A 25,984-nucleotide genomic window follows, 5' to 3' on the forward strand; every position below is an offset into this window, starting at 1 on the left:
TCCTGCTTCTTGTAAATACTAATAGTTTGTGTCATTAGATAAGGTTTCATTTTTAACCGGATACAGTTTTTACACTATTACCAATATATCAGTATTCATGATTCATTGCCAAAAATTTCCATTGACAACATCTCATCAAAAATGTTGGGAAAATTCAACTTATAGGGAGCATACTAGGAGAAATGTATGAAAATATTCCAAAATTTATGGAAAATAGAATTATTAGTTTTTGGTGCAAAACTTTTTCATATTATATCAAAAATGTGTATTGCAGCAAACCTATGCATGGGTTTCAAAAACTTTTGCACCAGAATAAACTCATACTTTTAATTATATTTTTCCATGAAATATTTGAAGTATCTGTATATATGATGATATACTTCTGTCAATTCAAGTAGAAAATTTGTTGGAAATGTATTCTCTCATCGTACCATGTAAATCACAGAAACATCTATACTACTGTGGGACAGTGATCTTTCTACTTTTTCCTTGTTGAACATTATGGTTAGTGGAGCATTAAGCCTGGAATTATGAAGTAAATTGAAAATATGTTGTTGCAGAAATTAGGCGAAAAGGAAGAGAGGGAGGATTGGTTGGTTTAGGAGAGAGAGAGTTGGGTATTGTGTTATTTTTCTTTATGTTAATAAAAAAATTTAAAAATATATATCCCAGTCAGCTAAAACTCTACCTAGGAATTAGGAATTCTCTTTTTTCTAGGTAAAGACAAACAAGATGAAGGTAAACACAATCTTGTAGCTCAGGTCCATGTTACCAATGATAAACTTGACTTCAGTTAGAAGCAATTCATGACAGTGTTGTTATTCTGTTTGTTTTGAAATGTATACATTCAGAGTCAGTAGTAAGAATCAAAGAAGTACCATAAGCTAGGAAGAAGCAGTTATGGGTGATTGCACATGAAATTCAACAACATACTTTCAAGCAAATCATGTACAATTGAGAAATTTACCAATTATGTGATTTTCATCTTGAAAAAATTAAAGATGTGTCTGGAGTACAAACCATTCCTGCTGTGAAATCAGTTGTACTATGTAAGTGCTTTTTTGTAAGGTAATCTAAGGCTGATTTAATAAAAGCATTTTCCATTTTAGGTTTGTGTCCTTGTACAGAGGACCGTGTCATACATACAAAGTACAAAGACTGAATGAGTCAACATCATACAAATTCTGTATCCAAGCGTGCAATGAAGCCGGGGAAGGGCCCCTCTCGCAAGAATATATTTTCACTACTCCAAAATCTGTCCCAGCTGCCCTGAAAGGTAAGTAATGCAGCCTACATTTATTTTCTCTGCTAATAGATTTTCATAAAGTATGTTTTTACTGTCAGTAAAAGTTAGCACCCAGTATATATTCTATAGTTATATTATAAGAAAGTACATAAGCAGGCTCACCCTGCGAGGAGTTTAAAAAGCACATTCATACTCAGGTAAGAACCAGTTTTAATTACTGATCTTTTTAACAAGCAACGTAAAAGTACTAAATTGAACAGACTGGTTTTCTAATAACATTACTTACTGTTTCTGGTATTATTTTCCTCCTTCCCCCTGATATTATTTCTTGAAAAAAATCATAGTTTGATCATTTAAATGTTTATTTTTAATATTTATTTATTTTACTTGAAAGAATTACAGAAAGAGAGGGGAAGGAGGGGGAGAGAGATCCACCATCAGCTGATCCACTCTCCACGTGGCCGCAGTGGCCGGAGCTGAGCCAGTCTGAAGCTGGAAGCCAGGGAGCCATCTCTGCTGCTTTGCTAGGCTAGTGGTAGGGAGCATCCAGAATTCAAACTGGCACTCATATGTGTTGTTAGCACTGCAAATGGAGGGTTAGCCTACTATGGCACAGTGCCAGCCCCTAAATGTTTTAAGTCATTAGTCTCATTTCATTTGGATTTAAGGGGGAGCATCAGGTGATCTGGTAATTGAAGCAAATAGGGTCTTTAGATTCTTCAGTCAGATCTGTACATAAACATGCATATGTGTACATGCATTGTGTGCATATACATTTTTAAATTCATTTCAGAGTTCTTATTTTAGAACTATGCTGGCAAGGACTGCAGTTTGACATTTAGCCAATAATTTCATTGTTTTCTAAGAACTAATCACAGAGGCTTGTAGTACAGTATCATGATTCAGGTGTTTGAATGCATTATTTGTTAAGAAGATTCATAGACCTAAGGACTGTACTTCAGTAGTCTTTCGAATATTGTTGATGTTTCACTGAGTTGCTTTTGTGTTCCCTCAGCTGGCTTCGTGTTTCTTAACAAAGAAACATTAAGAAACATACATTGTTGATTTTAACTGCTTTGTATGCAAAGTTCAAAAATTCACATATTTCTAAATTTATTGCTGGTTTTTAAAGTGTTGATTTTTGATTAAGGCAACCGTTCTTGTGATATACCAAATTAAAACTCCAGTGAGACAGATTTTGTTTATATTTGTTCTTCCAGCCCCCAAAATAGAGAAAATAAATGATCACGTTTGTGAGATTACATGGGAGTGTTTACAGCCAATGAAAGGTGATCCAGTTATTTATAGTCTTCAAGTTATGATGGGAAAAGATTCAGAATTCAAACAGGTATGTGCGAAAATATAGTGCTATAGATACAGATTTTTAAGCTTCTTGCATTTTTTATGTATTTTCAGTGTAGAATTTCGAGATCTTTGCCTAATTCAAAAACATTTGTTCAGTATACACCATATTCCAAAGAACTCAGGATTCAAAATCTTTTGGGCGTGGACTACACTTGACCAAATTATGTATTCATTTGCCATGTACTAATGGAGCTTTGTGCCAAGCCTGTGGTATAGAGCCCTGGACAAAATGCCCTCACCTCCATGCAGCTTGCATTGCAGAGGGAAAGACATTGAAAACAGATAGGTCACTGTGAAATATTTCCAATAGTTGCAAGTGCAACAAAATAAAGTGCAAATAAAACAAAATAAGTGCAAATAAAATTGTGTAAAAAGAGAAAAGGAAGCACTGGAAAAGAAATGCCCAAAGGACATCAGCATGGGGAGAAGAGAGACCCAAGCAGCGGCCCTTGGACAGTAGCTTGCCTCTGTAGTTTATAGTGGTAAGGCCAGTATGCCAGGCTGGAGGAGGCAAGAGCAATCATTGGTGATATCAGGTATTAACAGTAAGGAAGATCATGTAGAGCATGCTAGACTGTCATGTGACTTCTACTCCTTGGGAAATGAGAAGCCAAAGAGGATTTTGGCCAGATGAGTCATATCATCAGATGCAAGGCCATTTTGGCTATAGTATGAAACTAGAATGGGTCAAGGGCAGAGCCAATGAGACAACTAAGGAAGCTTTTACAGTAATAATAATAGTCATAATACAGTGCTTAAATGTAACAGTAGACATGATTATTACAAAAGCCTAAAAGAGATATCACTTTCCTAGTAGAAAAATATCAAAGTTAACTGCCTGGCAGGGGGTGTGTAACAGTCACATGGAGAGGGGAGTTAACAGTGTTCATTAAACCTCAAAAACATGATTTTTGGGGGGCAAGCCTGATGTGTAGCAGCATTGCATCCAATTTTTTTTTCCTTTTCTGCTATTAGCCTTCTTGAATATGGGGACTTTTAAGCTGGGTTGTTCCTGTTATAGCTTAAATACTTGTTTTATTATAATGGTTTTAGTAGAGATATAACTTTTTCTTAACAATGATTTTAGTTTAATTTTTTGTTAAGTATGGAAATGTAGTATCTTTATTGAAACTAAAAAGGCCCACAGAGATTTAATCTGGCATGTGATTGTTTTTCTTTATTAACCCATCTGCAAATTGACATGATAATTAGATCTGGAATATAATTTACAGATAAGCAGGTTTCCTTCCAAGGAGGAAGCAAAATTAACATTAAAGAAGATGTAATTGTATTTTGTTTAAAGGAAATATGGACCCCACATTTGAGTAGTCTATGAATTTTAATAAGTTTATGTCACTATACAAAACAGCAATACTAATTCTCCTTTCAACCTAAAAGCTAGATTAACCCTATCACCACTTGAATGTTAGATTGTAAACTGTCCCAACCTGCAGGACACAACGCTCAAACCCTGAGGGTGGACTGGGAATGCTGGGCTGCTAGCCCCGGGCTGCTGGCCCAAGAAACACATGGACACTTGTACTTGGTGGAAAAAAGTGCCTCTCCCTTTATTTTTACTCCATATATATACCTTCTTCTCTAGGGGAGGGGGTTTCCTGGGAGTAATTATCTTCACTGAAGCAGGGAAGGAACCAATCAGCTATATTGAAACAGGGGAGGAACTAATTATTTGAACAGGAACAAGGGTGGAGGTTCTATTCTGCTTGCTCTACAGAGGATGTTTTGGCCTAATATCCTGCTTGCTGTAGCCCTGCTTGCAGGCTTTTGCATTGCAACAGGCTGTCAGGTAGGCCAAGTCTAAGGCCCATAAGTCTGTGGTTCCTAACAGTAAACATGCTATAAGATAATCTTTTCATTTGTAACTTATATAGCTGCTCATCTAAAGCACTTCAGTATTTTTTAAAACTTTACAGCTTACAGCTTTGGAATTTTACTGAATTCAGTTTCATCCATGGAATTTATATTTTGTAACTTATATATTCAACACAGATACTCAGTTCTATGAAGGACCTCCCGAAAGTGCATGAAAATTTATGAATTTCAAAATGTTTGAACTAAAATAAATTTATATTTTAATACCAGTTTTTGTAAGCTCTCGAAGCACCCTAAGATCATGGAGAGGCTACATTTATTAGCAAGTTACTCTTCACACTTCAAGAAAACTGTTTAAAACTTAACAAGCAAGCAGGAATTTAACAGTCTTGATATTTTGCATAACCAAGTAAAACATCAAAATAAAGATAAATGTTGAGGGTGGACGTTTGGCACAGCAGTTAAGTCACTGCTTAGGATGACTGACCTGCTGGAATGACTAGTTTAAATGGCAGTCCCTCTGCTTCTGATCCAGCTTCCTGCTGCTGGGCACTCTGGGAAGAGGCAGCGGGTAAGACTCAAGTACCTGTGTCCCCACCAGCCCCAGGGGAAACCCAGGTTGAATTCCCGGCTCCTGGTCCAGGCTGGACCTAGCCTAGTCCTGAATGTTTCAGGCATTTGCAGGATAAACCAGCAAAGAGTGCGTTCACTCTTGTGCGTGTTCCCACATGCCTTCCCTCACTCCCTCCCTCTCTCAAATAAGTTAGATTGGTTGACTCCACCTGGACTCTGACACATTTTCCTAAAGGAAGTTCTTTGTGCTAAGTATTGTTAGTGCCTGGAAGCTTATGAGGAGTGGTAGTCTCCCAAGTGTGACTTGTGTAAGAGTGGAATATGTCGTGGAGGAGACTTAGGTTTTATTTTTCAACATTAGAAGCTACTGTTGTTTTTAATAAGGGGAATATTAATGAGTTGGAGGTTGCATTTCTAGTCCAGTGTATGAAAACCTGTTTAAGCTAGAATGTTTGCTGGTTGGAGGTAGGGAAGGAACCTGGAAGCAAATGAGCCTAGCAGGAATAAGAAGTACCCATGACCTTAAACTGTGCTTAGGAACAAATTGATTTCTTTGCATTCTTCGCGTTCCTCATCCCTCTTTGGCCTGTCATTGACTTTGCCCAGCTGTTTGATCCCTGCTTTGAATCATGAGCCTCACCTGGCAACACTTCAGCTAAAGCTACCCCCATTCTCTAAAATCACATTCTCCCTCTACCTCTTTTTTTTTTTTAAAGATTTATTTTATTTTTATTACAAAGTCAGATATACTGAGAGGAGGAGAGACAGAGAGGAAGTGGAGCTGCCGGGATTAGAACCAGCGGCCATATGGGATCAAGGCAAGGACCTTAGCCACTAGGCCACGCTGCCGAGCCCTCTCCCACTACCTCTTAACCTTGCAGTCTCACGTACATGCTAACTTACATATACAGCTGACCTTGCTGGGTATTAGGAGGAAGAAAATGTATAGCACAAATCAAATGTCTGCTAGCTCTTTTATCCTCTCAAATATGTATTCATGTTTAAAAGCAGGTGTTTTTTTTAATATATTTTTATTTTGAATTTTGAATTATGTGGTACAATTGCATATAGGCCGGGATTCACCACACCAAATTCCCACTGCCCATCAGATTTTTTCCATTTTGTTACAGTAGTGTACCTTCATAAGGAATCAGAATCCTGTCAGTCTTATTTAAGTATACCCTGACATTGTTGGTACAGTATCAGACGGTCCAGCATCCCATTGTCTACACATGCCCAACAGTTTCATTGGGAATCCATCTTTCGTCTGGAAGCAGGGATGCATGTTCCATTATACTTCCATGTCTGTGTATGATAGACCGCATTACTCCATTACTATACATTTCCATAAGTGGGAAGCCATGAGACAAGATCAACCACTGGTATGAGTTAGAACAACGACAGCCACAACCACAACAGCAACAACAACATCAACAACAAATTACAGCACCATAAAAAAAATGCACCACTGAGTAACGAACGCATTGGTGACAAAAAGGAAACACAGAAGTCTCTTGGGAAAAATGATGCCATCCTATAATCCATGAGCCCATGATGAATTCAACAAGAGAAAAGAAATTATTTGGAATAAACCAAACTGAAATTTAAAAAGACATCATAACACATGGGATACAGCCAAAAAAGCAAACACACAAACAAAAAACAGTATGGATTGGATTATTGAAGTTACACTTTCCATGATGTTTTCCGTATATAAGAGAGAACATACGGTGTTTGTTCTTTTGTGATTGACTCATTTCACTGAGCAAAATGTTCTCTAGTTGGGACCACCTGGTTGTAAATAGAATAATTTCATTCTTCTTAATAGCTGAATAATATTCCATGGAGTAGATGTACCACAGTTTCTTTAACCACTCTTTGGATGCACATCTGGATTGTTTCCATGTCTTTGCTATTGTTGATTGTGCTGCTGCAAATACAGGATTATAGATCCCCTTCTCATATGCAGATTTCACTACTATTGGATATATTCCTAGCAGTAGGATAGCTGGGTCATATGGCAGCTTTATTTGCAATTTTCCAAGTACTCTCCATATTGATTTCCACAGTGGTTGTACTAGCCTACATTCCCACCAGCAGTGAAGCAGGGTGTCTTTCTCCCCACATCCACGCCAGCAGGTCTTGTTAGTTGAGTTCTGAATGTAGGCCAGTCTCACTAGAGTTAGATGGTAACTCAACATGGTTTTCATTTGTATCTGTCTTATGGCTAGGGAGCCTGAGCATCTTTTCATATGTCTGTTACCCACTTGAATCTGTTCTTTTGAAAAATGTCGGTTCATGTCCGTTGTCCATTTTGTTACAGATTTTTTTGTTTTTGTTTTTGTTTTTTGTTTGTTTGCTGTCCCTGGGTTTCTGAAGCTCTTTGTAAATCCTGGATATTAGTTCCCTACCACTTGTGTAGTGGCACTAGTGTACACAAATAATTCAGTGGGTGACAAAGAAATTGTAAATGCAGTCCCCTTTAAAATAGAGGAGAGGGGGCCCGGCGTGGCCTAGCGGCTAAACTCCTCGCCTTGAAAGCCCCGGGATCCCATATGGGCGCCAGTTCTAATCCCGGCAGCTCCACTTCCCATCCAGCTCCCTGCTTGTGGCCTGGGAAAGCAGTCGAGGACGACCCAAAGCTTTGGGACACTGCACCCGCGTGGGAGACCCGGAAGAGGTTCCTGGTTCCCGGCTTTGGATCGGCGCAGCACCAGCCCTTTGCGGCTCACTTGGGGAGTGAAACATCGGATGGAAGATCTTCCTCTCTGTCTCTCCTCCTCTCTGTATATCCGGCTTTCCAATAATAATAAAATCTTTAAAAAAAAAAATAGAGGAGAGGAATCTTAAATACCTAAGAATTAAACTAACTAAATATGTGAAAAACCTCTATGATAAAAACTCTGAATCATTAAAAAAAAAAAGAAATAGAAGAAAACCTTGAAAAATGGAGAAACTTAGCATGTTCCTGGATTGGCAGGATCAACATTATCAAAATGACCATATTACCAAAAGCAGTATACAGTTTCGACGCAATCCCAATCAAAATCCCAACAACATTCTTCTCAGAAATAGAAAAGATGATAACATCTGGAATCACAAAAGACCACAAATAGCTAAAGCTATCCTGAAAAGTAGAAATCAAGCTGGAGGAATCACAATTCCAGACCTCAAGACATACTACAGAGCAGTGGTTATCAAAACAGCCTGGTACTGGCACAGAAACAGAAGATCAGTGGAACAGAATAGAAACACCAGAAGGGACCGGGAGCCCACACATGTATAGTCAACTAATCTTTGACAAGAAAACTGAAAACAACCCAGGGAAAAATCCTGGTCTACTCAACAAATGCTGTTGGGACAACTGGATAGCACATGCAGAATTAAGAAGCAAGACCCACACCTGTCACATTATAGGAAAATTAGCTCTAAATGAATCAGGGACCTAAATCTACACCCAGGAACCATCAAACTATTAAAGGAAAACATAGGAAGCACACACCAAGATATAGAAACAGGGAAAGACTTTTTAGAAAAGACACCAAAAGCAAAGGTAATCAATTCCAAAATGAACAAATGGACTACATCAAACTAAAAAGCTTCTGTACGGCAAAGGAAATAGTTAACAAAGTGAAGAAGCAACCAACGGAATGGGAGAAAATTTTTGCACACAGCAAGTGCTTTTTAATCAAAAATTGGCACTTCAGATTAAAGCAGGATTACATGAATATTAGGGCATGGGGGTTGAAGAATTTTGATGATGTTTACATCATCAGGGTGGGAAAGAATGAGAGTTAAGGAAAAATGGGTGTGATCATTTTTTCCAAATTTTTTATTTCTTCTTCCTGTATCTGGGGGAAGGGGTGAGGATAAGGGGAGAAGCCATACCCAGTCTCCCAACTGCCTCAGTACTCAGGGATGTGGAACAGCAACCCGATATAAAACCAGGGTCCCCAATGTGGCAGATGCCCCAGGATTTCTGCCCAAATGGTTTTGATAGTTCTGAAATGGTAAAAACCCTTTCAAACTAGACTTACTCCACTGGGAGCTTGTATCTAAGGCAGTTTTTACGTTGAAACTGATTATGTTGCACACACCAGAAAAACCAACTCTAAGTGGCTTATTAGCAATGCAGATTTGGTTAGGAAGAAACCCTTAGGTAGGCAGGCATTCAGGCTGCAGGATTGGTTGGTTAGTCGAGCAGCATGATGAAGTCATCAGGACTTAGTTTCTCTCTTCATTTCAGTGGATGCCCTTAGCATGGAGGACTTGATTCATTCACGCATCAAAGAAAACACTCATGTATCAAAGGACGATGACTGCACCACAGCTTAAGCCAATCTTGGTTGGAGCTAAGAGCAAGGCCAGTTTCTGCTAGTTCATGGGTGTAGTAAGTGAGGGTTTGACACTCCTAACCAAAATCAAATTACTGTTGGCAATGGTAGTTAGTAGGGTTTCCACAGAAACAAGACAATACAGAGATACATAGAAAGAGATTCGTTAAAATGGTCTGGCTTACTTCAGTCATGGAGCCTAAGAAGTCCTTTAATGTGCTGTATGCAAGCTTGAAAGCCAGTTGTGTAGATCCAGTCCAAACCCAAATATCTGACAACCAGTGATGCCAGTGACCAAGGGCAGGAGAAGATGACACCCCAGCTCAGGAAAGGGAGTGAACTTGCCCTTTATCTACTTCATTGCCTTACCCAAACTCTAAACAGACCAGATCATGCACACCCACATTAGTGGAAGACCATCTTTTTTACTCAGTCTACTGAATCAGATGCCTGTCTATCCCAGAAACACCTCTAGGGAATGTTTCACCACCTCTCTGAGTGCCCTTTAGTCCTGTCAAGTTGAGTCATAAAGTAAACCACCACAGCCCATACCAGGGCCCATGGGATTCTGTGTAATGTCTTCCTTTCTTAAACTCCCGAACTCAGATTCTCAAGCCAAGTGTTCTTCAGAAAACCTGACACCTGAGTCTGGGAGTTGGACCACAGTTACTGTCTGGCTCTTGGTTTGTTTAATTCCCAAGTGTTTCTTAACCACACTAAATTTAAGACTGCTCTAAAAGCTCTCTTGTTTATAGTAACAATAGAAGAGGAAACAGTAGAGACAAGAACTTAAATGGCTTTTTGTATTTTTTATTGTGATTTTCTTTTTTCTTCATGAATTGCTCACTACAAAAAAATTATTCACAATAGAATGTCCATAAATTACACAAGGATCACACATGACCTTATGTGCCAAATTATATGACAGCATTTGCCTTTTAACTCATAGTAATTATTTTTAAGTGTAATCAAATATATAATATTCCTTAAGAGAAGCTTTAAATTAAATCTATATTCAATCAAAAAATAGTGTGCTAAAAAGCATTGTTTTATAAGGAGCTTTCAAAGTTTGTAGAAAAGTTTATTTTAGTGCAAAATAATGTGACATCTATACCTGCTTTTTTTCACAGTATGTATTTTCCATCAATTCAGAGACCTCTTGATGGGAACAACTTAAAGTCATATGAGCTGTGCATATTATTTACTGTAATAATAGTTAATCTGTTATCCTCAACCAAGTTTGCATTAATATTGGCCTCACCCTGTCTATAAATAAGTAATGGATTTGTAACAAAAGTTAAGGGGCTATTTGATTTTGGTTATACACGATGGTATCTGTAACCCACAGGTGAGGGCCCAAAGATGATAAATTTAGAATTTTTGCTTTTTATTGCTAATGCCATATGTGTAACAGGATGAGAGTAAAAGTGATGTTCATCTTAATTCTTATTTTGCATTCTAACACTTAACCCAGCTCATCTCAAGCTTAAAGTAATTTGTTTTTTTAAGACATTTTTTATTATTGTTATTATATTATAATACAGTTTCATATTCCCTTATCCCCTCCCCAGTTCCCTCCCCACCAGTTCCGCTATATCATTACTAACATAAAGTTTTTCATACTCAGTCATATGTCCATCATTGCGGGCACGGACAATGGCAAAGAGTCCAGAATCCTATTGTCAAGATATAGTAAACAGTTTCATTGTCAGTCCATCTTGTCTGAAAGTAGAAATGCATGCCACACTACATCCTCACATCTGAATGTTAGTCTCCATTTCACAGCTACCATACATCCCCTTAAATGAAAAGTCATGATTCAAAATCAACAATAGAAAGAAAAATAGAAATTTACAATGCCATGAAGTTAAATGACATGTTACTAGATATGACAGTCTCCATTACACAACTGCTGTACATTCCCTTAAATGAAAAGTCGTGATACAAAATCAACAATGAAAAGAAAAATAGAAATTTACAATGCCTGTAGATAAATGACATGTTATTAGATATGACAGTCTCCATTACACAGCTACTATACATCCCCTTAAATGAAGAGCCACAAAACAAAATCAACATCTGGGAGAAAAAAGAAATTAACATCAAGAAGTTAAATAACATGTTATTAAATGACTAATGTGTATCTGAAGAAATGAAAATCAAGAACCTTCTTGAAGAAAATGATGCCACTGCATGACCTACGAGTCATTGAATGATTTAATCAGAAGGAAGTGTTTTGAAGAGATGAAACTGACAGAAAACAACAAAACCCATGTGATATAGTTTCTGCTGATCTTTGTTGAAGTGAGTCTCCTCCAGACATTAAGCAGATGGGTTTTGATTTTTAATCCATTCTACTAATCTAAGACGTTTGATTGAGCTTAAGCCATTTACATTCAGAGTTTAATATACATGGGTGGTACTTTGGTCCTGTCATTTTAGGAATGGGTTGTTCATTGGTTTAGTCTTCTGTTGTCATTTTAGTGGGATGTTCTTCCTGTTTGCCTTTGGTTTGGGTAGGTGCTATTCCTCTTCTCTGTGAAGAGAACATCTTTAAGTATCCCTTGTAGGGCAGGTTTGGAAGAGGCAAATTCCTTTAGCTTTTCTTTACTGTGGAAGAATTTTATTTCATTTTCAAAGACGAAAGAAAGCTTTGCTGGATATGTTATCCTGGGCCGAAAATTTTTTTCTTTTAGAATCTGGAATATGTCACTCCATTTGCTTCTTGCCTGTAGAGTTTCCTGTGAGAGATCTCCTGTGAGCTTAATTGGCTTCCCTTTATATGTCAATTGATTTTTTTCACATGCATATTTAAGGATTTTTTCCTTATGTTCAATTGAAGAGAGCTTGAAGATCATATGTCGTGGGAAGATTGTTTTTGATCAAGCCTGTTGGGAGTTCTGTGCCTCTCCTGGAACTTGTTTCCCAATTCTTCCTCTAGATTAGGGAAATTTTCCTTTATTATTTCATTAAATACATTTGCAAACTCAGCTTCTCTTCCTGCACCTTCTGGGACTCCCATAACTCTTAGATTTGGCCTCTTAATAGTGTCTTTCAATTCTTGAATACTTTTTTTGGCCTGATCCAGCTCTGCTTCCAGCTTTTTGTTTGCTTCCCCCTGATAACAGGAAATACCTTCCAATTCTGAGATTCTTTCTTCTTTTTGGAGACTCTCCACTGTACTCTTAATTTGCTCCACTGTGTTCTTGATTTCTGATATACCAGCCTTGATTTGCTTTATTGCTTCCTTAAATTCTTTGAACTCTTGCATGAGCTTCTCATTGTTAATCAGTATCTTTAAAATGAATCTTATGGATTCTGTGTGCCCCATTTTCTCGATGTCTTCCTCAGTTAACTCTGAGGTTGGCATAGGGTTTTGCTCCCTTGCAGGGGAGTTTTCAGTAATATTCATTGTGCCTTTGTCTCTTCTTTTGCTCTTGATCATTGTACTTCTGGTTAGCAGAGTCTTGAATTCCTTGGGGTAGGTTTCTAAGCTGTGTCACCCACAGGTCTACAATGCGATTTTACTTATTGCAGTTGGTACACACCTTTTTGCTTGCAGTCACTTGTGCTACAACCTCCAGCAAGTTCCAGGTTTGGGTTCTTATGTTAGATTTCCACCGTGGTCTCCACAGCCCCAGCTCTTGGCTCACCACTCTCCACCTCCTGTGATGCCGTGCTGAGGCTTCACCGTTGTCTCTGCAACCTTTCTCCCACTTTCAGTTGGAACAGGTCCCAGGATTAGAGAGACATCAGGTGTCCTATATAATTAGGTTGTTGGTGGTGCTGATCTTGTCGGAACCTGTTGGACTTTAGGTCTGGGTGCCACACGGACCTATTTTGACTGGTACGATGCCACAGTCGGTATTATTTTCCTGCGGGACCAGTGCAATCACGGACCTCAGCAAGTTCTCGCGAGATTAGCACATGTGCAGTTCACTATTGTCCCCTGCAGTCCCAAAGCTATTGCCACAGTGCTCAAAATGGCACCTGATGTACAACCACTAAGGTTCTTGATCTGCTGGTCGTCAGATCCGAGGGCTATCCCAGACCTGCCCTGATTGGAACCTGTAGAATGCCACGTTGTTGCAGTTCACCCAGACAGAAATGAGCTCACTCCCAGCTCAGCGCATGCTGCATCCTCTCCCTTGCCCTTTCCTCTTTACACAAAATGGCGCCCAATTCAGCTCTAGGGGGCTGACTGGGCTGTGAAATCCACTCTGTTCTCGCACTGCCCGTCTGAGATCTGCTGCTCTGTCTCCGCTCCTGGTCAAATCAAATGGACCAGCAGAATGGACAGTTCTTTGTCTGGGTTCACCTCCCAAGCTCCCAGTGAAAGTCCCTTCCCACCTGGTTGCTGGTGGAGTTTCGGCTGCTGTGGAGTTCAGATCACCGTGCTGGAGTATCAGTCTCTACAACACCACACCGTTGTGTCCACTGCTTTCCTGTGTCGGTCAGTCTCCAGGTACCCCTCTGCTGTTGTTCTGTCCTTTCCTACAACCTGAAATATGTCCTCTCTGCTTCATCCTGATTGTCTGTATAAACATGTCCTTACCCTATTCCGCCATCTTGATTCTCCAAGCTTAAAGTAATTTGAATAACTTCATATACATATGGGTGTGTGTGTATATACCTTCTTAAATTAGCTCTACCAAATTCATTTGTCTTTCTCCATCCCAAGTCTGCAGCTGCCTATAAGATGTGTACCTCTTCAGAGAGACCTTCCCAACATCTAAAAACTTGATCTCATCTTCTTCCCTCCCACTCTCCTTTCTGACTTTTTCTTCATCGTTCTCTTGGGCCCCAAGATCTCAGTTGTGAAGATGTAAATTCCTGGAAGAATTGTTTTTCATAAGAACTCTTCAAAATCATTTCTGGATCCACCATATACTTGCATGCAACAAGAGCTCCTGTCCCACCAGCTCACTTCCAACCCTCACCCAGCCCTATAATCAGGATTGCTTAAACTCTGTTTGAAATGTCACATGCTAAGAGACCCATTTTTAATTTAAAAAAAAAAAAAACCTTGAGCTTTCCCAACACCTGTGTAATCTTCCTCTCTCTGCCATCCTCCTGCCATTTGTTGAGGTTTTTCCCTGTTATATTACATGCTCATTTGGAGACATAGAAAAAATAAAGATTAATAACAGCAGTTAAACTCACTTTATCCGTAAGACAAATCTGTAGTTTTTACTAAGTTGACTTCATTGTATGAATATAGTTTTACACTGCTTTCTAAAACAACTTTTCAGTTTGTTAATCCTTTATCTCCCACTCTTCATTTCCATACCCTGAAACATTTATCTGCATTTTTAGAACTAATGAACATTTACCATTTTCCTTATGATTCATCACAAGGTTTACTTTCTTCAGTAAAGGTTCCCATATATATTTTCCCAGTATCTACATTTTCACTTGATAGTCAAAGAGTTCGCTAATTTATTAGCCTTTTATTAGTACCTTACTCTACTTGTATACTAGATTCTGGAGACAGAAAAAATGAGATCAAGATCTTTGTGCTGCTTGTTTGGGCGCAAGCCAAAATGTAAAAATGTAGATTTATAACCCAGACATAATTGAGGTAGCTAAAGAAGAGTGCTAAAACCATAGTAATGCTTGGTATGACTTGTAGCCCACCAACTAACAAGGAATCCAGTTGGAAAGTCACTTAGCTGTGAGAGCCTTGGTTTTCTTTGTTAGAGTAAAAGGAATGAGACTCATTTAAAGAAACAACAGCGTCCATATATTGAACATTCTCTGTGTGCAGGGCACTGTGCTAAGTGCTTTAACAAGGAATGTTAGTTCATCTCATCCTGATAATAACCTTAAAAATCAGTTATTGGTTTTTTTTTAAGATTTATTTATTTTTATAGGAAAGGCAGATTTATAGAGAGGAGATATAGGGAGAAAAATCTTCCATCCATTAGTTTATTCCCCAAGTGGCCTCAAAGGCAGGAGCTGAGCCGATCCAAGGCCAAGAGCTTCTTCTAGATCTCCCACTCAGGCACAACTTTGGGCTATCCTCTACTGCTTTTGCGGGCCACAGGCAGGGAGCTGGATGAGAAGTGGAGCAGCCAGTACACAAACTGGTACCCATATGGGATCCCAGCACTTGCAAGGCAAGGATTTAGCCACTGAGCCACCTTGCCAGGTTCATCAGTTACTGTCAGTGCCTGCTGCTCTAAAGTGAATGTCTAAAACTCAGATAGTTGAGGTGGTGGGACAGAGCTTTGACCTCAGGCTGCCCAGTTCTAGATTATGTGTACCTTAAAAGAAAGCAAGTATATCTGTTTCTCTAAAAAAGAGATTGACACAGAGGGGAAGAAACAGAGGTCTTTCAACCGTTTTCTCACTCCCCAAGTGGCGACAAGGGACTAGTCCTGGCCAAAGTCAGAAGCTTGGAAGTTGATCCAGGTCTCCTACATGGGTGGCAGGTAGTACTTGGCCATCCTCCTTTACTTTCTCAGGTACATTAGCAGGGAGCTGGATCACAAGCAGAGCAGCTGGAACCTGAACTGGCACTGCTGATGTCACAAGGTATACAGCCTAACCTGCTGCGCCAGCCCCCCATATCCTCTTAATCAGTACTTTCCCTTGAAAATTCATGTTATTCCATTCTTTTTATTCTCTTAAAACGTAGCAGAGGAGCTAGCTTTTCAGATCCTATTCTAGATTTCTGAGTGATCACTTCTCCGAAATTTTTAAAATGATCTGCCATAGACACTGATAGAAAACTCCCATATTCATTGGTTTCAGTCAACAGAAATGTTTGAAACGGTATGGGAAATTATCAGCAAAACAAATATATTTTGGAGGAAGTAAAATTAGACACTATCTCTCGGCTCATGGAATGATTTCACCCAAAAACAAAACGAACAAACAAAAAAAAACACTTAGGTTCGAGGAAAATGCCTGAGAGCCAGTTTGCTGCTGCTGTTGTTTAGAGTGCGTCTTCTCTCTTCAGTCTGCCTTTACCTTCTGTGAGGAGAGATCTCACAGCCTTGCTTCCCTAATTTCTCTCTTGGCCTTCTGCAGCAGACTCTTGAGGACGTTAGTGGATAAGTATTTTTTACTCATCATTTGGAAGATACAACAAATGGTTTTCAGTAGCTTTCATGTCAGAATGCTTCTCAACCTCCTATTATCACTCATTAAAATATGTTAATTTCCCATCTCCCTGCCTCCTGTTACTTTATGAACAGATTTACAAAGGCCCCGAGTCATCTTTCCGGTATGCCAGCCTCCAGCTCAACTGTGAATATCGCTTCCGCGTGTGCGCCATTCGCCAGTGCCAAGACCCTGCAGGGCACCAGGATCTTGTCGGCCCCTACAGTACCACCGTGCTCTTCATATCTCAGAGGACTGAACCACCTGCCAGCACCCCCAGGGACTCTGTGGAGAGTACCAGGAGCCGGCGGGCGCTCAGCGACGAGCAGTGTGCCGCGGTCATCCTGGTGCTGTTCGCAATCTTTTCCATCCTAATTGCCTTTATCATTCAGTACTTTGTAATCAAGTGAAAATATAACTTTATTTTTTAACACTGTTTTACATTTTATTTTGTCATATACTAAAATTATTTCTGTGTTGCTTTTACAAAAACAGTGGCATTTAGCACTGGCATTGAGACTACCGCACATCATTTTTGTCATTTTCAGTGCTTATATTGTTAGATAGAGGCTGGCACTTTATTACAAGACAAGCCAGAGAAGTATCAGTTATGGGATGGGGATTTTTTGTGTTTTTTATTTGGGGTTTTTTTTTCTTCTTTTTTCCCCATTTTTATTTCTTTTTTTTACTGACATGCTTCCCATAGAACAAACTTTGTTAGAGGCAACAATTTATAATTGATATTTTGACCAATCTGTGTGAGTGTAATAGTAATAACCTGATCTATTTGTTTTGAAGATTACCAAGTGAAAAATTGGGAATGGATAGAATTTACACTAAATGCTATATGAAAACGTTCCAGTCTGATGCTGTGAAAGCAATCTAGTGCTATATTTCTACCTCCTCATTTGTCTTAATTATTTGGTAAATGGGATTATGATGAAGAACTGGAGGGGCTTAGCAGACAAAAACTGGATGAAAGATATGCATGAAAAAAGAAACTTCTGCTTGATAAATGTGGAGTTCTTCATGACGAGTAAAGCTACATGAGGCTGCAGATGAGTCACCTAGGAAAGCACAGGCATTGAACTTGGCCTAAAATATTTTAATGTTTACTCAAAAAGTACCTCTTCTTGGAATATGGGAAAGAACAGAAGGCTTTTAGATATGTTTTGTTTTAAAGTAATAAAAATCAATTCTGAATTTCAAACCTAATTATTTGTTTTAGGAGCCTTTAAGCTATATGTAGATGTATACAATGTTCTACAACGGTATACACCTACATATAACATATATAGACTAAACATATCCGGTGTAGAAATACAGACACACACTGAGTCCCTTCTATTTGCTACAAGTTAATTTTTGGAGAACTCCCCTCAAAGTTTTGCTGCTTCTCCCATTAACTACTGCCATCACCATCAGAATTCATAATCAGGCCTAACTTTTTTGTTTGGGGCACCAAATCAAAAGACAAAATTAATTTGCACCAGTAAACTTCAGGCTGCTTTCTTTCTGGAAAAACTAATGTTTAATGTACAATGTCTATTTGGATGCTGTTCCAAATTGTTGATTGCATGTGGTTAATGTTGCATTAGAGCACTTTGCAATTGCGTAATTCATTAATGTTCTGTGAGCTTGTGTTTGTTATTGGATGATCATTCTGAATTTTGTCAAGTATCACATTGTACATCTTGCCTAGACGTCAGTGATAATACAGTTGTAATGAAACTCTCTGAATTCCTTGTTTCATCACATGTTATCTGTAAAACACCTGTAACTAGCTTCTTAATTTATTATTTGAATTTTAGGATAGTGCATCACTAACTTTTAGTTGCTGATATTAGCATTTTAGTGATTACTAAGCACTTCTGTCAGTCTTTGATAAAGGAACGTATGTTTTGTGCTTTGAAGATCGCTGAAGAAGTTCCCTTATAATAGAATGGGCATGTATTGTAAATGTTTAATATCAGATGATCCGTGCTGTAGAGAAAACATTAACCTTTGTTCAAAAAAGAAACGGATAAACTTGGCCTTTCCAAGTGGTAAGAATGATCTGTCACTATAATATACTGTATGTTTACATTTTATTTAAATTTAATCTGTTATATATAGGGTGATAATCTTCCCCCAATGAAACAGTGATTGCGATTGTTTTCTAGAAACTTCTTAAAAGTGCCACATTTGGCAGTACAAATGAGTTTGAGTGTAATAGCCCAGAGATTTCTATATAGTTGAATGTCTAAAATGGTAAAATGTGCCACTGTGGCAAGTTGCAGTGGCTTATGTTTTTCATAGTAATTCAAATGAATTCCTATTTTTGATAGTAAATGTCATTTAATAGTATACTTGCCATTTGAGCCTCACTGCAAAATTAGTGCAGAGGAGAAAACAATTTTTAATGTAATCTTGATTTTACCTCATATACTGTACATTCCAAAAACTCTAAACTTTTTAAAGATTATAGATACACTACCAAACATATCATCTTAAAATTGTAAAAGGTTGAGCTTCATACAAATGAAGAAATATAATCTCATAAAAATAAGTAAACTATGTAGCAAAGGTATCTTTAAAATCCATGGAAAATAAAAGTTGTATCATTCTTTTTTGAGATATGTTTATTGCATTCATATACATTCATTATTTGCAGCCTATTCAAGAAAATGAATCAATAAGTTCTCCCCTCTTGCAATGAGCTTCAGACACTTTGTATCCAGTAGTATTCAAATCTTCAATGCTAGAGGACCAGTACTCTTCACACAGATAAATCAAGTGACTGAAGAAAGAAATCAGAAGTTTCATCCTGGGGACTTGGTTTTCAGGTAAACTTCCCCTCAACTTTCCTTGTATTCCTTAGCTATTTCCTGTCACCTTTCTCCTTCCTCCAGGGTCCCAGAACCTTCCTGTTACTGGCACTGATCGATCTGCTTTCCAACTACCCAAAGTTTTACATTCCATCTCACTGGTCCTCTGAGTAACATTCACCCCTCCTGGGGAGTCAGCCCCAACTGCCTTAACTGCAGGTACTGCACTAAGCTTTTCTTAAAAAAATTATTTTACTATTTGTATAGTAAAGTCAGATTTTATAGAGAGAAAGAGAGATAGAAAGATCTTTTGTCTGCTGGTTCACTCCTCAAGTGGCCACAACAACCAGAGCTGAGCTGATCTGCAGCCAGGAGCCAGGAGCTTCTTCCAGGTCTCCCACATAGAAAGGGTCCCAAAGACTTAGGCCATCCTCTACAGCTTTCCCAGGCCAGAAGCAGGGAGCTGGAAATAAAGTGGAACAGCCAAGACACGAACTGGCACCCATAGGAGATTTCAACACCTGCAAGGCAAGGACTTTAGCCACTAGGCTGCTGCACTGAGCCCTACTGCTGCACCTGGCCCTGCACTAAGTTTTAAAATGTTATGTCGGTGGGAAAATATTCTGAGTGTAGAAGCATCACTCCACAGAAACTTCAAGTGTGAGTCCAGGCCCAAGAAGAACATAACTACACATTGTACCACCCTTACTTTCCCTGGAGGTGGGAGATACGAGTTTTACACATGGTAGCCCATTCCCTCAGTAGGTTTCCTTCTGCCTTTGTAGGAAGGGCCATGTGTGTCTAGGTCAAAGAGACAACACGTAAGCAGGGATTCTATAACCTAGTCCCTCCTTTTAAGATTATGTATCTGCCCCCTAAAGTGATCCCTCTTATTTAATTCATCATTTTCTCTCTTCTGCTCCTATGGGAAATGGGTTAAGGAGTAAAGAATTGACAAAAGACCTAAAACATCTGGTCACCTAACCCTCAAGAGCTACACCTTCAAACACACCAATGCTATAATGACTCCATTTCATCTCATGTAAAAAGATGGTGTCGCCATTTCCAGTGGAAGTTTGCCAAGCGAAAAGGGTTTCAAAATGACAGATTTTGAAACTATGTAACCCACCAAGTTGCTGGCTAGTTACCTATTGACCTTCATGGTTCCTGCAGATGGTGTTCAGGGCTTTATCTTGGTCACCTCATACAATCCTCAAATGAAAAGTTGAACTGCACTGCAGAGAACTCAACACAGCTACCACATGGCTGGCAACAATGGAGCCAGGATTGGTTTCCAGGAGATGAGTCCAAAGTGCCCGCCTTTGACTGCAGTCCTCTCCCTGCAAAGTCGTGAATCCTAAGGAAATCATAAGTATCATTAATTGACATTAATATGGCATTTATGAAAGCATCTGTTGATGACAGGCATTGCCATAAAGCCTAATGTCCACACAACCCACACACTTTTAAAAGCTGAACAGAAGTAATATTGACTCAAGGACAGGAGACTTAGAAGCCCTGATTTTCTCTTGAATTTTACTCCTGTGAGCCCACATCCAGGCCTAGAGGTAATCCATGTTGAATACTCATCCAGAGATGGAGGTACTTTGTTGCTCCTTACTACAAATGATAGAAGCTAGGGTGTTCATGTACTTAACACAGCTAAATGTGGACAATTTTTGCAACATTCCAGACCCACAGTCATAAATTGTATGACTCCATTACTCACAATTAGAGGTTTCTAGAACATAAGCTGGAAGACATTTCCCTATAGTAGAATCTGGCTCATAGCTAGCACTTTCTGTAGCTGATAGTGCTATGGTACAAACAGCAAGAAGCCACACTCAGTAATAGTTAGCCCCCTTGACTCAAAGTCGACAGGTTTCTCATGGGTTGCCCTAGGATAACTTCTCTATACTTTGGTCTTCTCATGCATGACATGCAGATACTAAGAGGATTCCCTGTCTCCCCCACACACACCCCGCACTCAACAGTGCTGTAGTTCAGTATTAAATGAGTTAAGATATGCACCTTTTACACAGCAAGAACTAGCTTTGTTTTTATCCAGGACATCCAGCCTGCCAAAAACCACTGGTGAGCCCCCCAGCTGGAAGTCAAGAACTTATTGATACACCTGCCTGTTGTTTCCAAGAGCACAGAGCTATACCCACACAAGTATCAGGGACTTGTAGGACAAAAAAAAGCTGTCCATACTCCAGGTCTATTAAAAAAGTTCATCAAATGAACTATCAAGTCAGGAAGCTGATGACTATAAAAATACAAAGTAGAAAATAGTTGGTCAGAGCTGCAGGGAGCTAGTTGCAATTTATTCCTAAAATGTTTTTCCAAATAATTGTAATGAGTAAAGGCCAAGTCATGCTTGAACTTGAGTGCATCAGTGTTTTGAAGAAAGGCCCACGCACCATGAATCCATCATCTCTCCGTGTCCTCCATCTTGAAAAGAATTGCCCATGAATACCTCCTGGGCACCATTACAGTCAGTGCTCTCCACTGCTGGTCCATGATTCTGCAGAAACATATTCATTCTGTGAGTTAACAAATATTTATTGTGTTTCTTGCTTTGTACCAGGTACTGATCCAGGAACTAGGGAAAACACGATGAGTACACTGAAAATGCCCTGCCTTCTGGCGCACAATGCCTGGAGGTGGGAAGAGCTAATAAACTAATAGCTAAGTAAATTCAATAGTCTGCCAGTTGATAACACACTATTGAAAGAAAAATACAACAGATGGAGGGTGATCCAAAACAATGAGAGATGTGGACAGTATGGTGGGGTGGGTGATTGGAAACCCAGGTAGCCTGTATCGCGGCCACCATGGTACATGGGAAGGAGTTAAGGGAGCCTCCAGCACAGGCTGAAGAGACCATTGGGCCATGGATCAACATGGACAGGAGGAGGGAGAATCATGGATGTGCAGCTTGTGCGTGCCAAGCAGAGCATGAAGGTGCTCTCCAGAGCACTGGCCGAGCCAAAGGGATCAGACTTTGAGTAGACACAGATATCTACCTCCAAGGCTGGCAGACCAGGAAGGAAGGGGATAGAAAACTAGACTTCCACCAACTGTGCCAGCCCTGGCACCCCACAAAACCAGCATGAAATATGGTATCCATCTTCCAGTTTCATAAGAACTTTGAAGCTACCTACTCCCAGCCTGTCCCCATCCACAAGGGCTGGCCTTGAGAAAGAGACATTGCCCAAGAAAATTGGAGTGTCTGACCTGTTAGTCAAATGGGACTGTGTTTTCCTCAGACCACACCATTCATTCTCTCTGGATGCCCAACAACTGACAGCTCAGTGGAAGATCAAATTGATCATAGAGGAAGAGCTGATATTTTCTCCTGCCTGAAAAGCATAAGACAGGGACAAGTGGAACAATGCGTAGAGAAACTCTGAAGCAACAAACGCTCCATAGGAAAGAGAATCTGATGGTGTGCAAGACACAGACTTCATGCTGTGCTTTCCTTACAGAGGCGGATGGCATGCCCCCCAGGGGAGAGTTGACTGCAGCTCCAAGAGTCACTGCATGGCTCCCAGCCAAATTGGGCAAGGCAGGTGAGGTGGCATAGTTCTCTTTCAAGTGCTCCGACTTTGTAGAGAAAGCACATGGGGGATCACCAAGGAGAGCTTAAGGAGAAGGCATGAAAGCATAGTGTAGGTGAGGCAGGTGAGTGCTGGGACTGCTGGGAAACAAAGCCTCCAGCCAGAGGGCCACAGCGGCTCAGCCCACCCAACACAGCGCTCCTGTGGCTGGCTGGAGCAAGGGCTGGAGAGCTTGGGGCCTGATGAAGTCGGGACTCAAAGCTGGCTTTCAGGAGGATGGGTGGAAAGAGTGATGAGGGGGGGACCATGGGCCTTTCTGCTCCAGCTGGGGACACAGCGCTGCGACAAAGCCTTGTTTAAGGCCCAAAGCCTTGTCTTCAGACCTGGAAGACAACAACTTGCTCTGTGTCCACCCAAGAGTTAAGGTGGCTGAGAGAACAGGACCCCGTGTGTGCATGAGAAGAAACACAGGAATTGCTGAGGGATAGAAAGAGGAAGCCGCTTGCCAAGGACCCTCTTCAGTACCCACCAAAAATGGAACCAGGGTTCTTACACAAGAATCCAGCCATGCGAAACACCGTAGTTCCAAGCATGCTAGCAAAGTCTAAGGAAGGACAGTGTACCTGACAGGCCAGCCGACTGTCCCCTTAAAAGACTCAGAGCCCAGCCCGCACTCAGACTGGAGTTTCTCTGGATTTTCGCTCTGGGCCGCCTTCCTCCTCCTACACCCCATGTGGGATACTGCGGACAGCCGGGGATCTTTCTGGGAATGAACTCCCTCCCATACCTTCAGAACAGTCGCCTTGGTGAAGACCAGATGACATTCCTGTAAGCTGTCCACAGGGAGACGGCCGGGCTGGGACTCGCTGGACCTGGTTCTTGAACAATGGTGAGACTTTGGATACATAAATGCTGCTTTGCTTCCATGGCTCGCCTCTCTTTTTAGCCCCTCACACACACCGGCTCACGTTTATCTAGCCACCTGAACACACGTAAAGAGATGTTGAGACTTGGCGGAAAGGCTTAAGAGCAGTTTGGGTGAGGACAGAGAGTGGGGAAGTCTGGCTGAGGGTGGAGCTGGTCAGCAGGGCTGCCTGGACAGGACAGGGGGCTTGGGCATTGTGGTCAGCACCCAAATTGCAATCCTGCCTCTTGATGCCACATCCACTTCACTCTCCTGGGAAAAAGAAGCTGCTGAAGTCGAGACGATTACATGCAAAGCATCAGGCAATCAAATTTTAAGCATTTGAAGGGGCCAACATGGGCCCGGCAGCATGGCCTAGCAGCTAAAATCCTCACCTTGAACATGCTAGGATCCCATATGGTCGCCAGTTCTAAATCTGGCAGCCCCGCTTCCCATCCAGCTCCCTGCTTGTGGCCTGGGAAAGCAGTCGAGGACGGCCCAAAGCCTTGGGACCCTGCACCCGTGTGGGAGACCCGGAAGAGCTCCTGGCTCCTGGCTTCGGATCGGCACAGCACTGGCCGTTGCAGTCACTTGGAGAGTGAATCTTTGGACAGAAGATATTTCTCTCTGCCTCTCCTCTCTCTCTCTCTCTCTCTCTCTCTCTCTCTCTAGATAGATAGATAGATAGATAGATAGATAGATATCTGACTGCAATAAAAATAAATAACCCTTTTTAAAAAAAAAGAGAGGGGTTAACTATTGGCATTTGGACCACAATGAGCAGATACATCATACTTTTCCCAAATCTTCCTCTGTTTATGTATTGACAGGTTTTGGTTTGCTTGTTTTAATGGTGGAAGTGGTATCTTTTTTTTTTTTCCCCTAAGATTTATCCATGTGGGGCTGGTGCACTGGCTCAATTGGCTAATCCTCCTCCTTTAGATGCCAGGATCCCATATGAACATCTGTTCATGTCCTGGCTGCTCTGTTCCCAATCTGCTCCCTGCTTGTGGTCTGGGAAAGTAGTGGAGGATGGCCCAAGTCCTTGGGACCCTGCACCTGTGAGGGAGATCTGGAGGAGGCTCCTGGCTCCTGGCTTCATATCAGCTTGGCTCTAGCCATTGCAGCCACTTGGGGAGAGACCAGCAGATGGAAGATCTTTCCCCATCTGTCACTCCTCTCTATAAGTCTGCCTTTCAAATCAAAATGAATTTTTAAGAAAAGATTTATTTATTTTTATTTAAAAGGGGAGACTTATAGAGAGGAGAGACAGATCTTCCATCCTCTGATTCACTCCCCCAAATGGCTGCAACAACTGGCGCTGAGCCTATCCAAAGCCAGGAGTCAGGAGCCTCCTTTGGGTCTCCCACACAGGTGCAGGGCCGTCCTCTGCTGCTTTCCAGGCCACAAGCAGGGAGCTGGATGGGAAGTAGAGCAGCTGGGGCTCAATCCCATGCCCGTATGGGATGGTAATATGGAAGGTAAAGCACTTGGGATTTGGCCTGCTACACCACTGTGTGGCCACCTGTTCCCTCTCCCCCTTCGTGCCCAGTTTGGGTTTGTTTTTTTTTTTTTTTAAGCTAATAAAACACCACATTTTTAAACAGCACATAGGACAGTACTCAAGAGGACATGTAAATATATGCCAGTATTTAAGCCTTGTTTCTTGGAACGAGTCAACGTGCTCAGCATCGCTGTGGATTTCAGCAATGTCTGAAGTTATCCAGTCAACAATATGGTCCCTTTCCGCACCACGCTGTGCAGATTTACCCCAGGGGGGCGAGAACAGGATTGATCTCCAAGTCACACAGCCCCTAAAAGGACGGGGCGTGCAGCCAGGAGGACCTCTGAATTCCCACCTGCACACCTCTCAAATCCGGCGTGTCGGGCCCAGGCAACAACCTCTGCCACCCAGAAATCACACCCAGGAACCCGCAGGATTTGCGTGCCGCCGCCACCGGGTGTCTCCGCGGCTGGCGAGTGGAGCGCCCCCCGAAGACCAACGGGGCCGGGGAGGGGTGCGCGGTGGGGCCGGGCGTGGCAGGCCAAGGTCGGCGAGGGGCGGAGACTGCGCACCCGGAGCCCGGGGGAACAGACCCTGGCGGAACAGTGTTGTACCCGGGCGCGGCAAGTGCGGGTCAGGGCAACACGGTGTTCCGGTGCGCGCGGCTGGAAGGGAGGCTCTGGCCTTGCCGCGGCCACGCGCGCGGGGCTCCCAGCCCGTCCGCCCTACCCCGGGGCTCGGCGCGCCC

General features: G+C 41.2%; 1 protein-coding gene across 5 annotated transcripts in view; it reads left to right on the forward strand.

Moving 5' to 3' along the window:
• FNDC3A (fibronectin type III domain containing 3A) overlaps window positions 1-16,889 on the forward strand; it is a 162,626-nt gene extending 145,737 nt beyond the window's left edge. For all 5 annotated transcript variants that reach the window (XM_004577484.3, XM_058670773.1, XM_004577485.3 and 2 more), the window contains 3 exons: window positions 1,110-1,276; window positions 2,467-2,594; window positions 16,554-16,889. In XM_004577484.3, coding sequence (XP_004577541.2) covers window positions 1,110-1,276; window positions 2,467-2,594; window positions 16,554-16,868 — 610 coding nt within the window. In that variant the 3' untranslated portion in view covers window positions 16,869-16,889. The remainder of the gene's footprint in view (window positions 1-1,109; window positions 1,277-2,466; window positions 2,595-16,553) is intronic.
• The last annotated feature ends 9,095 nt before the right edge of the window (window positions 16,890-25,984 follow it).

The sequence above is a fragment of the Ochotona princeps genome, chromosome 12 (assembly GCF_030435755.1).
Source record: "Ochotona princeps isolate mOchPri1 chromosome 12, mOchPri1.hap1, whole genome shotgun sequence".
Lineage (NCBI taxonomy): Eukaryota > Metazoa > Chordata > Mammalia > Lagomorpha > Ochotonidae > Ochotona > Ochotona princeps.